Here is a 15,709-nt window from a genome sequence, read left to right as displayed (position 1 = left end):
AGGGGGTGGCCCTTGGTTTCAAAGAAAAAGACAAACTGTTTTTTTTTTTCTCCCTCTCTATCAGCTTTTATCTTTTACAACCACACACATGGCCGGGAAATGCTGGACATCTTTGTGCACCAGCTGCTGGTCCTGGTCATCTTTTTGACAGGCGTGGTGGCCTTTGTAGAGTTCCTCACATGGAACAATGTACTGCTAGAGCTTCTGCGGTCAAGCCTCATCCTGCTTCAAGGGATCTGGTTCTGGCAGGTGAGCTGGGGCCTCTAGTTAATGTACCTGTGTTTCTGCCTGAAACTTCTCTCTTTATTTGATGGGGCATTTCGTTCTGGAACCCAGAGACCTCTCTCCAATGTGCTGCCTATAGTGAGAACATGGGCCTCTGAGAGGTGAGGTTTCTTTGAGGGGCCCAGTCACCCTGGTGGGAGCGGTGTCACAGTAGCTGAGAAGGAAGTGGGGTGTGCACATCTTCATCACACACCCGAGTATCCACTACACAGGAAATCTGAGCTCATGCTTTTAGCTAGAAGCAGTTCCTGATGCTAAAGCAGCTTACAGCCCAATGAGTAATAAGCTGGAGAAATATGTGGATGACAGGAAAGAGTGAAAACTATTATTTATTGAGAAACAACTATATGTTGGCCACTGTATTGGACTTTTACACACACATTGTTTCATTTTGCCCTCACAACAACCCAGAATTTAGGTATTATCATCCCTAATTTACTGACAGGATGACTCAGATAGACCAAGTTACTTTCCCAGGCTCACACAGTAATGGAGCTAGGATCTAAATCTCTAAATCTCTAAATCTGGATTTGTTTGACCCCAGACCCCAAGCTTTTTGCATTTTACACTGTCAACCCTAATTTAGTATGTTGTTGGAAGCATGAATTCCAATCAGTGAAAATATTTTATAGAGACTGATAAATCACAATCCAATATACACATATAGATTTAGAGAAAGTCTGGGATGGAAGATGAATGTGGTTTAAACAGGGAAGACTTCTTAGAAGAGATTCTTAGTCACCAGAGAGGAGGGATTTAGGATGATGAGGTTATTTCAGGGATTTGTATTTCATGTGAGGAGTAATAGGAAAGCATTGGTAGGTGAGGGGGAGAGAAACGTCATTGTCAAAATGGGATAGGAAAGATGTGATAGTTAAGTATGTTGGGGAGTAAGAAGCCTGTTGGAGCAGAGGCTAGTAAAGAGGGGCAAGATTCAACGGTTATTTTGAAGGAAAAAATTTATAGAAAAAGATAACAAATACTCTATATTGTGATAAAACCGATCATTGGTTAATTTAACCAGCTTATGTACAGAAGTTGTTTTGCTAAATTATTTATTATTTGCTGGGAACTTAAACAGAGTAACAGAGGTATATAAAACACTATTATGCACACTATACCTCTTGATTGGAATATTTTACTGTGTGCATGTATTACCTGTTAAAAAATAAAAATAAATTTTAAGAAATTTTTAAAAAGACAACTCTGGTTAAGGTGACATGGTGAGTTTATGCTTCAGTGTATCTTGTCTGCTCCAAGCACATAACAATGACAGATAAAAAAAAAAAGAAATTAAAAACATAAATAAAAAGTCATCTAACTGCGATTAAGCAAAACAAACAAAAAAAAACCAGGGCAAAGAACCTGCGGGCCAGATGCAGAACGCAGGTGCACAGCGGTGTAGAGCTGAGCTGCAGGCCTACTGGTTCCAGGTCCAGAGGAAACAGTGCCACTTGGGCTCCTGTGGAACTAAAAGGAAGTAAAAGGACTCCTCTCAAGGTGAAGGATGAAGCCAGGAACTCTTTCATTGTGTTTTTCATCTGATTGATTGCTCACTTTCTAATAGAAGTCTGTTAAAATTTTATATTCCAGTTATGGATTTGTCAATTTTTCTTTATCTTCTTGTCTTTCTTTGTCATAAGGTTATATTCTGCTTCTCTTTTTCTAGTTTTTTGAGTTGGATGCTGTGCTCGTTTATTTTCAGTCTTTCGTGTTTAAAAATAAATACATTTAAGGCTATAAATTTCACTCCACATAACACTGTAGTTACCTTCCATAGGATTTGATATGTAGGAGTTTTCACTGTTGGGCAAGTTTGAATGTTGCCATTTCCATGTGCTTTCCTCCTTAACATATGAGTGAGTTAGAAGTGCACTTTTAAGTTTCAAAAAACATTTTCTACTTCTTATTCATTTCTAACTTAATTGATTTGTGGTCAGAGAATGTGTTCTCTTTAAAATGTGTTGAAACTTCCTTTAGGACATAGTCAGCAGTTGAAAATGTTGCATATATTTGAGAAGAAAATATATCCTTTGTTGAGTTCAGGGTTCTATATATACGTACCAGATCAAGTTTGTTAAAGAGCCAAATATTCAAATAAAGAAAGTAAGAACAAGAGGGAAAATTCAAAGAGAGCTGAAGAAAGGACTAGTAAAGATAAAAGTGGAATTAATGAAATTAATTAGTGTTCAGATAATAATTTGTGATTAATTAATGTTTAGTATCTAAAGGAGGAAGCTCTGTGTTATATCTCAGCTGAGAATAGGTTGGCTTAATGTTGCCCCTTTTGGCAGAGAAATAATGTTTACATATTTCTCCAAAAGCTTTTCTAAGGGAGAGCTATGAGGTTAAAGTCTTTGGGCATAAAGCTGTGATTATTTAGACATTTTTTCATCTACTAATATGTCTAGACCAGTTTTCTTTTTTACCTGGTGGCCAGCCTAAAAAAATGTCTGGAGCCTTAAAGAAAAATGAACATTTAATACCAAAGCAAACACACACACTTGCAGGAAATGAAAAGTTTTAGCCATAGTAAATCTCTCATTCTTAGATTCCTCTAAAATAAAAATGTCTAAAAACTTAAGTGAATTTATCATGCTACATGTTTTGTTGATATGTGTGGTATATAAATGTTTATGGCCAAAACTCTGTCATAAGTTAACATTATTATGTTGTGATTTGCTTTTTGCCATATTTTTTCTCTTGCTACTGTTCCATATATGGTTAATACTAGTGCATAAACTATCTGTAGACAGATTAGAGAAAGCACCCACCTATACTCTTGGAACCATGTGCATGGAGATATGAACTGAATGAGGCAAATGCTCAGATTGGACACTTCTTTTTATAACTCATATATAACTGATTGGATAATATGCAAATGGAGGGGCAACTTCCCTCCCAACGTATAAAAAAAAATATATATATATATTTTCCTGAACCACATCACAGTAAAAATGTTTTCTCAATAACCTAGCCACATCATGCAATTTAAGAAAGAAAAAAAAAATCCTCAGTCCTCTTCATTTCCTGAGTCATGTTTTCCCTGTGTCTGTGTGGGAGAATATTTCAAAAGCTCACTTTGTACTCTGTCACTCTCAAACTCCCTCCCATCGTTGTTGTTGGAGCCGAGGCACGGGGACAGTGTGGGAATGAGGAAGACGCTCCTACTGACTTTGCTTCTCGTTACTTTGGACAGTTGCTTCTACTGCATGTCCCAGTTCCATTAATTCCCCCAGAGATTCCTTCCGTGACTGCCCTGGTTCTGAGCCCAAACTAAAACTCAGCCACGTCTTGCCTGTAAGAAAGACAAGAGTTCATTCTAAAATGGCAAAAAGGCTCAACTAAGTGGTTGTGGTCTGAGGTCTGATATGGTAGATCAAACATTTGCCTAGGCTTACAGTGTTGCAATAAATGATTGGATAATGATATATAAGACAATAGGAAATTCAGACTCTAAACTAGCTTGTTGCCTTTTAAAAAAGAGAACTATTTATCAAAACTATACTATCTACCCTAAGTGAATCATTGTGCAGTGTACACATGTATAGAAACAACAAACTGTGCCCCACAAATATGTAAAAGTGAATATTAAAATTAAAAAATTATATTTTAAACGTGATACTAATGAAGTTTAAACCAGTCAAAAACATGTTCAGGAGTAGCATACAAGATATAGCAAGAAAAAAAGTATTTTGCAGGCTTTTTTTTTTTTTCTTGGAATTTTCTGTTAGGAAGCAAATTAAGACAGCAGATAGAAGTGTACTGGCAGATTTTTATATTTAAAGGAGGATTTAATGGGTTGTGGCAGTTTTTGGTCCTTAGTTTGGGATTCCAACTTTCCTAATTTGCTTGCTTTTAGCCTAAAATGACTGGAGTGTTTCTATGACTTTCGGTGTAGTCACATCAGTTAATTCTGCTCATAGGCTTCACTGTGGCTGTCAGTCAAATCTTTAGCTTTCAACATCAGGCTCTGAGGGGTCCAATGAGATTAGCAGTGAGAAGTGTTCAAAATTTTCTCTTCTCTTGATGCAAAGCTGTAAAAAACTTGATGAGTAGAATTGATGATGACTAATGGAGGTGACCCGAGAGAGATGTAGTGAAAAATCCATGGGCCTCCAGGTCCAGCCAAGCTGGATCTGAATTCCAGCTTTCCCATATTAATCACATCAATCACCAGAAAAGATATGCTGTGCCTTTAGGCTTCTACAACTATAAAGTAGAAATAATATCTCCTGGGATTGTTGGGCTTAATTAGGTGTTATAACTTGACAAAGCATGCTGCCCCGAGGAGAGAGGGCTGCTACTTCCAGAGGAAGAGGACAGGGAAAGCTTCCAGGAGCAGGCAAAGTCAAGTTGGGATTTGAAAGATGGATGAGCCACCGATGTCCAGGCTTGAGGTTCCCGGCAAGTGACACTCTTTTGCTTATTTTGGTCTTAACAGCTGTATTAGGATGCAGTAACAAATTCCCACAAACTGGGTGACTTTAAACAACAGAAATTTATTCTTTTACTATTCTGGAGACCAGAAATCTGAAATCAGAATGTTGGCAGGGTTGGTTCATTTTGGGGGGCTCAGAGGAAGAACCTGCCCCGTGCTGCTTTTCTGGCCATTTGCTGGCAATCCTTGGCATTCCTTGGTTTGGGGCAGCGTAACCTCAGTCTCTGCCTCTGTTATCACATGATGATCTCCTTGCGTGTCTTTGTGTTTCTGTGTCTTCACATGGCCTGCTTATGAGGACATCCGTCACAGGATTTAGACCCAACTCTGACCCACTATGACCTCATCTTAATTTGATTATATCTGCAAAGACTCTGTTTCCAAATAAGGTCACATTTAGAGGTTTTGGAGGTTAGTACTTCAACATATTGGAGGACACAGTTAACCACAACTGCTAACCCTTATCTCTGGGAGCCAGAGATAAAATTACTTCCCAGGCAAGGATGGATGGGTTGTCTGGATGGCATTGGAGGAACATCAGTGGGACTGATAGGTGGGAACTGGGGAGCTAGTCCATAGATCCATACACTCATGGCTCTTTCCTGACATAAAATTTCTCTGTCAGCTTCCATGGGTTGCTGTGAGGGGAGCACATGAGAAACAGACTCTTATGATCCTGACATCCGTGCTTAAACAGCTGAGCTCTTGAACTGGGAGTTCACTATATGACTTGAATTTCCTTCTTGTCATTCCAAACAGCAAGCACAGAAGACCTGGAAATTCTAGCTTTCTTCCTGGGGCTTCAGGAAGAAAGCCCCCATAGTGAGCTTTCCTAACAGTCTATAAAAGGGGTATTGCAAAGGACCGGTATGTCCCAAGCAGCAGGCAAACCGGTTGGGTGGCATTCTCTGCCTGCAGTTCCTGGGTATTGTGGGCTCACATCTCTAATTTAATGACTAATGTTTCTTCTGCCAGTGGTGGTGACACCTCATGCCTTTGGAATGTAGCCTTGGTCTAATGCAGAGGCCACAGCTCTTGGTGGTGAGGCACAGCAGCAATTATGCAACTGTTGGGGTGGAGGGGCAGGCCATGCATTATTACTTAATTTTCCTGTCTCTAAAATAGAGAACAAATGCATCCTGTCTCCTGGGATGTAGAGAAGGGCAGGGAAAGTTATTAGAAAATACCTTGCTAAAAGAAAAAAAAAGTACCTTGCTAATTTCAACTAATTTGATATTTTGGAAAATAATGGCTCTGATATCATTTGACTAAAAAACACATAGGACCAGCACAGAAATAGAAAACCTTGGACTGCCTCCCTTCACTTGGTCAGGGAGGTCACTTGAATGGTGAAGTGATGGACAGTGCCTGTTTCCACTCTTGTGTGCTGCTTGGGAATACAGGCCTAACGTTGCCAGATGTTTCTGTTTTTACAAAAAAAGCTGAGAATGTAAACTTTTGTGTGACATTGTCTAATTTTTTAAGTGTTGGCTACTAATTCAAATTATTTTTTTTAATGTACAGGCCAGACAAAGCATGTCTGTGAGTTAGATGTAGCTCAGGGGCTGCCAGTCTGTAATCTGTGTTTTAAGGGTAACACAGTGTCACGTCTTCCTGAGGCCACCTTCTGTATCAATTCTGATTGTTCAAACATATCAGAACTGCTGAGGATACTCAAGCTGACCTTGTTATCCAGGCCACTGTCCTTCATATATTCCCATATGGAAAGGCCATAAGGTACAAGAGAGTGTGGAGTAGAAAAAAGAACATAAGATTTTTTGGAACCAGACACTCGGTTTGGAATTCTACCTTAGCCATTCAGCCATCTTGTAACACAGAGGAAGTTACTGAAGTCTCTGAGTTCCAGTCTTTCCCTCTGTGGTATGGGGATAATCGTGTCTTCTTCCTTGGGGTTGCTTTGACGATAGTGTCATGAAGTTTATATGCATGAGTGAGAGTAAAGTGCCTGGTACAAGGTGGTACATCTATCTGATGGTACAAAGAGTAGTTCTCTTTTCAAATAAAGGGAGTCCAGAAATGGGAACACGTGATTAAGGCACAAATCTTGTTTTTTTCCTGATTTACTCAGATTATTTGAAATTTCAAACAAATGGAATTAAGGTTTCACTTAATATTGTAGACTAAGTACTTCTTTTCCTGTAAGATTTCATTTATTATATGTGTGGTTGTGGTCAAGTCACTAACCCACCCAATTTTCTTATCTGGGCAATGAGGATAATAATACATTAAATGAGGGTAATACTACAGTCTTGGAGGACCACTGTAAGGAAACTCCTAAGCACTGTAACTGACACATAGTTAGCCAATATATGGTCGATTTGTACAATTATCCATGTTATTATCTCGATTTTGTATTTCATTTAGTTCTAGAGACTTGAAATATTCATCTCTATCTATCTATCTATCTCTATCTATCTATCTATCTCTATCTATCTATCTGTCTGTCTGTCTATCTATCTATCTATCTATCTATCTATCTATCTATCTATCTATCTATCTATCTATCTATCTATCTAATCTCTCTGTCCATTTATCATTCACTTTTTTTTCATTGGGATAAAATTCACACCCAGTTTAAACTGTACAATTCAGTGGCATTCAGTATATTCACAATGTTGTGTACCCATCACCTCTATTTAGTTCCAAAACATTTCATCACCCCAAAAGGAAATGCAGGATTCATTAAGCAATCCTCCCCCTTTATCTCTCTTCCCAGCCCCTGGCAACCACCATTCTGCTTTCTGTCTCTTGAATATTTACCTGTTCTGAATATTTCATGTAAACAGAATCATACGATATGTGTCCTTTTGTATCTGCTTCTTTCACTTAGTATAATGTTTTCAGGTTTCTTCCATGTTGTAGCATGTGTTAGTACTTCATTCCTTTTTATGGTTGATTAATATTCCATTGTATGGATATACGATATTTTGCTTATCTATCATCAGTTGATGGAGGTTTGGGTTGTTTTAGTCTTTTTGCTATTATGAATAGTGCCGCTATAAACATTTGTGTACGAATTTTTCTTTGAATACCTGTTTTCAGTTCTTTGGGTATATAACTAGGAGTGGAATTGCTTGGTCATACAGTAATTCTATATTTAACTTTCTGAGGAATAACCAAATTGTTTTCCACAGTGGCTGTACCATTTTACATTTCATCAGCAATGTACAAGGATTCCAATTTCTCCACATCCTCACCAACACTTGTTATTTTTCGTTTGTTATTATTATTGCCATCCTAGTGGTTTTGATTTGCATTTTCCTAATGACCAATGAATTGTGATGTTGATTATCTTTCCACATGCTTATTGATCATTTATGTACTTTCTTTGGGAAAATGTTTCTTGAAATACTTACCCATTAAAAATTTTTTGTTGTTGAGTTTTAGTAGTTCTTTATATGTTCTAGATATTAATCCTTTATCAGATATATGATTTGCAAATATTTTTTCCTGTGCTTTGAGTTTTATTTTCATTTTCTTGATAGTGTCCTTTGAAATGCAAAAGTTTTAAATTTTGTACAATTTATCTGTTTTTTCCTTTGGTTGATTGTGCTTTTGGTGTCATAACTAAGAATACATCACCAAATCTCAGATCATGAAGCTTTCCCCCTATTTTTTTTTCTAAGAGTTTTGTGGTTTTAGCTCTCATATTTACGTCTTTGATACATTTTGAGTTAATTTTGTATGTAATATGAGATAGGGATCCAGATTCATTCTTTTGCATGTGAATAGCCAGTAGCCCCACCACCATTTGTTGAAGAGACTATTCTTTCTTCCATTGAATGGCTTTGGCACCATTGTCAAAAAACAATTGACCATAAGTATATGGGTTTATTTCTGGACTCTTTTTATGTCTGTCATTAAACCAATACCACACTGTTTTGATAACTGTAGTTTTGTAGTAAGTTTTGAAATCAGGAGGTGTAAGTCCTTCAACTTTAGTTTTCTTTTTCCAGGTTGTTTTGGGTTTTCTGGTTCTCTTGCAATTCCATATTAATTAAAGGATCAGCTTTTTCCATTTCTGCAAAAAAGGCCATTGGATTTTGATAATGATTGCATCGAATCTGTAGATTGCTTTAGGTGGTACTGCAATCTCAACAATATTAAGCTTTCCAGTCCGTGAATATGAGATAGCTTTACATTTATTTAGGTCTTAATTGATTTATTACAACATTGTTGTGCAGCTTTTGGTGTCCAAGTCTTGAACCTTCTTGATTAAATTTATTCTTAAGTATTTTATTCTTTTCAATGGTATTGTAAGTGGATTGTTTTCTTAATATCATTTTTGTGTTGGTCATTGCTTGTGTGTAGAAATACAACTGATTTTTATGTGTTGATTTTGTATCCTGCAACTATGTTGAACCCATTTATTAACTCTAGTAGTGTTTTTTGTGTGTGTGTGTGGATTCTTTAGGATTTTCTCTCTCTATATAAGATTGTATCATTTGATTATATAGATAGTTTTACTTTTTCCTTTCTGATATAGACAAATTTTACCTGTTTTTCTTGCCTAATTGCTTAGCTAGCATTTCCAGTACAATGTTGAATAGAAGCAGTGAAAACAGACATCCTCATTTTGTTCCTGATTTTAGGGGGAAAGCTTTCAGTCTTACACCATTGAATATAATGTTAGCTGTGGGTATTTATTTGTTTTAAAACTTTTTGTACTCTAACATTGAAATAACAGAGGGAAACTGCACAATGAAAAAACCTAGGAAGTTCTCTGAAAGTTCACCCATCCGCAAAGATTATCACTATTCATATTTTGAAAATCAATCATTAAAAGTCTGAAAAAAATTTTTTTTTCAAAAATATGACCTGGTAGGTATTACCTATATTGGTAAAACAGGCAGCAAAACCTGAAGTTTTATCTGTGACATCTTGGATAACAGGAGTTATCTTCGTTACCATTTATCTTGGAACCAAGCAATTTGAAGTGCACCATTTCTGGGAATGTGGCTGGCTATTTTAATATGTGCTTTTTGTTTTCAATTACAGATTGGTTTTGTCCTGTATCCCCCCAGTGGAGGTCCTGCATGGGATCTGATGGATCATGACAACATTTTGTTTCTTGCCATGTGCTTTTGTTGGCATTATGCATTGACCTTTGTCATCATTGGAGCAAATTATGCTTTTGTCACCTGGTAAGTTAGTAATTTTTGTTCACAGAAGCTCTAATACTTGGTATATGATCAGCAAGTTTTGATAGCATTAAACTTAAACTTCAAAAGGGGATTTCATTCCTTATCATCCCATAAGACAGGGAAGCATGGCAGAAAATTACCTGGAAACACAGAATTTTCCAGTAAAAAGAATAAACACTGGTTTAAAGTTGAGATAGCTCAACAGTGTCTCTACTTGCCTCTAACCCATGCATCACCTTTCAGCACACTCTTCCTTTCCTGTCTTCGTATATGCTATATCCTCTTCTGAATGGTCGGCCCACACTGCCTGCAGTGAGTTCTCCATTTACCCACATGTACACACTTCAATTAGAGCACTGAAGATTAGGCTCATTTTGACCAACCTGTATGTGTCCTATTCAATTTGAATGCCTGGTTAATAGGACATTGAGTCTAATATTTCTAAAAGTATGATTCAGTTGAATGATATGTTTTCTTTTAAGCAAGGATCCTGATACAATGTTTCATGACCGGGTGAGGAGCAATATAACTACTTAATAAGAGCACATATTCGTAGCTTTGCTGCTTATCAGCTCTATGACCCCAGGCCAATTACTTAACCACATTGTCTCAGTTTTGTTGTTTTCAAAATGGGGATAATAGTACCTAAATGGGATCGTTTATTTAAACTGCTTAGGACATAATAAGGGCTCAATAAATGTTATTATCTTCTTGTTCTTGTTTTTGTTTTCCTCCTCCTCTTCTTCCTTCTCCTTACTCTTTGGTAGCAAAAAATGAATGATGTATAGACACTGCCAGTGAAGAATTTTTAGTCCTATTACTAGGACTAAATTAGAGAGATAGACAGTTAAAATATAGTGCAATAAATGGAAATAGTGAAAGAACACAGTGCTATTGGAGCTCAGGAAGACCTCCCCACAATTGAGAATTAAGCTGTAGCTTGAAGGATGAGCAGAAATAGGAAGGGGTGATCACTGTTGCTCTCTCTAAAATAGTTAATGCCAAACCACAATTGTCTTGGCTGGTCCCCTTATCAGGCATGAAGGCCCCAGCACCTAATCCTTCAGACTTCAGCACTGAACAAAATGTTCTATATCTGCAGTGTTCTGTATCTACAGTGTTGAGTATGGTAGCCACTAGCTACTGAGCACCTGAAATGTGGTTAGTGCCACATTAATTTTAATTAATTTAAATATCCATATATGGATAGTGGCTACCATATAGGGCACTGCACAGCTAGCGGGTTCTCCAGATTCCTAAAATGGCAATAGCTGCTTCTAGGCCCAGTGGAGTTTCAGCATCTGCTGGAATCAGCTTTCCACTCTTCTCTCTGGACGTGGGCCCCAGGCTACCCCTCCTGCTCTGTGCTTCTTTGTGCTTCACTGCTGAAGCAGCTCTGGTGCTGGGGCTCAGAGTGAAGAAACAGTTCCCTTGTCTAGCTCCCAGGTGTCTCCGTTAGGCTCCAGGTCAACCCACTTTGCTCTGTAGTTTCCACCTTCTAGAGGTATAAGTGCTTTGGGTGCTGGGAAATTCCACCTTCTCATTGATTGATCTCTGTTGGTTCTATTTCATTACCCCAAAGCATGTGCATAAGCTCATTGTTCAGTCTGGCTCTGCCACTCAGTGAAACTTGGCTTCTTCCCCTGTTCTAGGCTGACATCTGGGCCTCATCTCCTTAGGGGCTGGGCAGCCTCCAAGAACAGTGCCAGAATTCAAGGAGACGCTCTGCCTCATGTCAGCTCTCCTCCAAAGCCAAAAGAAGACTATGGTCTCTTCCTGTTTCAAAAACCTTCAGACCCCTAATGAACCTCTCATCCACTTATGGTCTTCGAGAAACCGGAAACAATTTTTACGTTTCAACCTCTGCCCCTCCCTCCACCCAACCTGCCACCTGTTATTCTAACCTTTTTGACCATGCAGTTTTCCCTGTTATATCCACATTAAATGCACATCTTTTCTATGATATGGTGACTTTGACCCTTCTGAAAACTTCTGTGATGACTGTGGCCCTTGCTCATCTCCTTTCATGAGTTTTTACAGCACTTTAGTCTCCACCATACATTTTAACTGTTGTGATCTCTCTTGTGATGTTGACTATTAGCTCGTATGTGTTAATCTTATCTGCTAGCTAGCTTGTATCCCCTTGAGGAAAAGACCCTTGGATATTTCCCACACCTATTGGTATACTGCCAAACATAAGAAGGGTCTTCAAAAAGTTCATGAATTGTTAACTTTTAATTTCATTTTTCCACGAACCTTTTCGAATGCCGTCATATAGTAGGTGCTCTATAAACATTTGCTGTTTTAATCTGTGTTTTAGAGCTTCTTAAATATAAGCTTCATTTGTTTAAAAATCATATGCTTTTTTGAAATTTATACACTTTTCAGTTTTGCTCTCATATTGCTCTTAGAAAGATAAAACCAAGAGTTAAATTTTCTGACATATTTTGGTATAAACTTAAGCAATAGCTTAAAATATATCATGCAGATTTAGTACTACCTTTTAGTGAGGTCACATTCAATCCTGCAATCATGAGCCTTGAAAATTTGTTGATCAGAGTCTGACTACAGGAGTGGTTTGTAACTGTACACAAGTGATAGATTGTCAGAACATTGTATCAGAATGTCTTTGACACAGCACAAAGGTCACCATGGAAACACAACTGGCTTATAGAACAATCAACCTCCAAATCTCTGAAAAAGGAAGCTGTACTTCCCAGCTTCCCGGAGTAATGGTTCAAAGATTGCCTCATTCAATGCCGCAACTGTGATCTTGATTATGATAGCTCTTAGGTGGGATCTGTCTTTTTGGAAATACTTATTATGTGTTTTACTGAATCTCACATTTAAAAACCACTGTTGCACAAACTGTTTCAAAAGCCCCTTTCTATGGGTAGGGAAATATTGCCCATTTATAGGTTGATTTTCCAAGCAATGATTCATGTGAGCCATTTGGAAGAACAAAATAGAGATGCCCAAATTCTAGGCATATGATAGTTTTCTGGACGTACACCCATTGTCTCAGCTCTGCTCTTCCTCATTTTAATCGAAGCAAAACGCAGACATACTGTAATAAGTAATCCCAGCTCGTTGGATTTGTGCCATTCCCGTAATAAGCAATTATTCACACTTTCTCTTTATTACTCCATCTCTCAATCTGCCCCAGGTGTTCATTTCTACATGTGCAAATACCTAGAGCTATGGGTAGCACATAGAGCCTGGTGAAGGTGTCTGGACCCATCTCAGCTTGGTGGGCTCATAGCAGCAGCAGACACAGTCTAAGAGGAGGAATGAGAAACATGAGGAGTCACTAGGGTCTATGTTAACAATTAATTTTTTTTTCTTTTTTTTTTTTTTTCTTTTTCGTGACCGGCACTCAGCCAGTGAGTGCACCGGCCATTCCTATATAGGATCCAAACCTGCGGCGGGAGTGTCACCGCGCTCCCAGCGCTGTACTCTCCCGAGTGTGCCACGGGCTCGGCCCTAACAATTAATTTTTAACAAACAGCCATTTCTTTGTTTTATTTTCCACGAAAGTCATCAAGACCGAAACTAATCAATAAATTAATCTATTTCATTTAGCATGGATTGAAGTTGTGCAATGTGGAAATAACATGGTTTTTAATAATGACACAAACACTGCCTGGCCTTTAACTCATTTAAGAGTATGAGCCTTCCATGAGAACGGTGGCTCGAAGGGTTGAGGACATTGGGAGAAACATCAATAGTCAATTAATAATCAAGGCAAATGATTTTGAGTGGTTTTCCTTGCCTCTTGAGTCAACAGATGTTACTGGTAATGTTCAGTTGTTGTTCATGGGAGGAGTTAATGCTGAGTTGGAAGTGACTGAAGAATTCGCCTCTATGAATGAGTAGTGATATGAACTCCTGGAAGATTGCTCTGAAGGTCATTGATTTATCAAGTGTGTGTTGAGCCACTACTATGTACCAGACATTATTCCAGACTCTGGTTGGGATTAGGGCAGTAAATAAGATGAGGGCGCTGTTCTTATGAAGCTTATATTCTCTTGGGATCCAGAGCCCAAGTAAAGGCATTACATATTGATAGGGGCAGGCCAGACCTTCATCAGAAGAAGAAGGCTGAAAATAAGAGTAAAGATGAGGTGCACTGGTGAAGTTTCTCATAAAAGGAGAATAATTTTGATGGTTTTGTCAAGTTTGTTTGCATATTCCTACATATTTCTGAACGTTAACTATGTTTTATTGATATGGCACAGTAAAATGTCATTATGATAATATGCACAGGAAAAACTTTGCCTAATTCTTGTTACGGACTCTTTTTCTCCCATCAGAGAAGTGGAGAGCCAACTGAGCTTTTGCCACTAAGAAGCTTCACATCTTCCAGTGTCAAAAATTATTATTGCTGCCACCTCCAAACCTACAGGTTCTCTTAAGCTGAATCAGGCTCCAGGGTGGAGGGCACTTCTTTGAACTTCTTAATGTGTCATGTGCAGGGCCATCACATGCAGTGGAGCAGCCTGTATCTTGCACAAAAACACCCCTCCTAAGGGGCAAGTAGGGGCCAAACTCCATATCAGACTTGGCATGGGGCTTGACTTGGGCTGCCAAACCCAGGGAAAGAAAGGGCTTTATGTACTCCCTTTGCAGGAGAGAGCATCTTTTTGCAATACACAGCTAGGTGAGGCTTTGATGGAAAAGCTGAGCTTTGCCACAGTCCAGAGATTCTCTTGTTTCTTCTAGAAAAGATCAAAGTTATCTTCTGATGCCAAATTAAACAATGATGTAATACATCCAAAAGCCACATTGTATTTGTTTACTTACACCCTGCTTTAATCCACAAAAATTTTCAGGTAGTTCCAAAGCCACGTAAGTGATTTTCCTTTTTGGGTTGCCTCCCCCACTTGCACAAATAATCTGGAGTTTGTTGTATTACAAACGCATATTGCTCTAGGTTTTTATTTGAAAGATCATCTAACAAGAGATCTCTTCTTTCTCCTCAGGTTGGTTAAATTTAGATTTAAGAGGCTCTGCCCCTCAGAAGTTGGACTCCTGAAAAATGCTGAACGAGAACAAGAATCAGAAGAAGAGATGTGATTTTGATGGGAATCCAGTCTTTCTTGATAAACCTTTTCTGATTTGAATTGTCTTTATTCATGGTTATGTTTCTTGACCTTTTGTTTGGAGAACAACTGGCTAAGGACGACTCTCAGTGTACTGTTTGTATTTTTGTTAAAGTATTTGAATTTAAATGTTTTATTTTTAGCTTTGGAGATATTTTAGGTGAGAAGTTCATTTTGCACATAATGCATGTCATGGTATTCAGGGGTTAAAGTGACTCTTCCCATGCCATCTAAAGTTTGGTGCCAACACTATTAAAAATACTTTTTATTTGCCTTATAGGTATGCTCAAGGTTCCTGAGCTTGCTACCATGTATAACTTGTTAAACATGGAATTACACTTGTTTGTCTTGTTGCTGAATGGGAAATAAATGAATGCATGCACCTTGGTATAGGCACCTCAAATGTTTGTTTTTGTTATTTAACTAAACCCCACCATTACATCATGCAGAAGAAACTACATGACACAGGAAGTTCTTTTTGTTAGACATCTATCTCTCTGTAGCACCTGACTTCTCCCATGGGAAGAGTAGGCTAGAAGTCCTCCTGAGTTGTATGGTCTTTCAGAGAACATGAAAGGAATAATCAGAGGGCACATGGTTGCAAAGCCATGAGAAACTGGGAAAGGAGAGTTGGATGTTATCTCTAAGAGTAAAAAGTCATCTCACAATATAGCATGGCCACCATGCCATCCTCTCTGTTAAAATAGTTGAAGGGT

The 15,709-nt window shown here is 38.2% G+C and overlaps 1 protein-coding gene across 3 annotated transcripts in view; it reads left to right on the top strand.

The window, feature by feature from the left end:
* Positions 1 to 15,446, top strand: part of TMEM45A (transmembrane protein 45A) — a 68,400-nt gene extending 52,954 nt beyond the window's left edge. For all 3 annotated transcript variants that reach the window (XM_063115364.1, XM_063115371.1, XM_063115358.1), the window contains exons 4-6: positions 65 to 249; positions 9,746 to 9,891; positions 14,874 to 15,446. In XM_063115364.1, the coding sequence (XP_062971434.1) occupies positions 65 to 249; positions 9,746 to 9,891; positions 14,874 to 14,967 (425 nt within the window). In that variant the 3' untranslated portion in view covers positions 14,968 to 15,446. The remainder of the gene's footprint in view (positions 1 to 64; positions 250 to 9,745; positions 9,892 to 14,873) is intronic.
* Positions 15,447 to 15,709: the final 263 nt, after the last annotated feature.

Source organism: Cynocephalus volans, chromosome 1 (assembly GCF_027409185.1).
Source record: "Cynocephalus volans isolate mCynVol1 chromosome 1, mCynVol1.pri, whole genome shotgun sequence".
NCBI lineage: Eukaryota > Metazoa > Chordata > Mammalia > Dermoptera > Cynocephalidae > Cynocephalus > Cynocephalus volans.
Note: the sequence above shows the minus strand (reverse complement) of the source record. Positions and strands in the feature narration are given on the sequence as shown.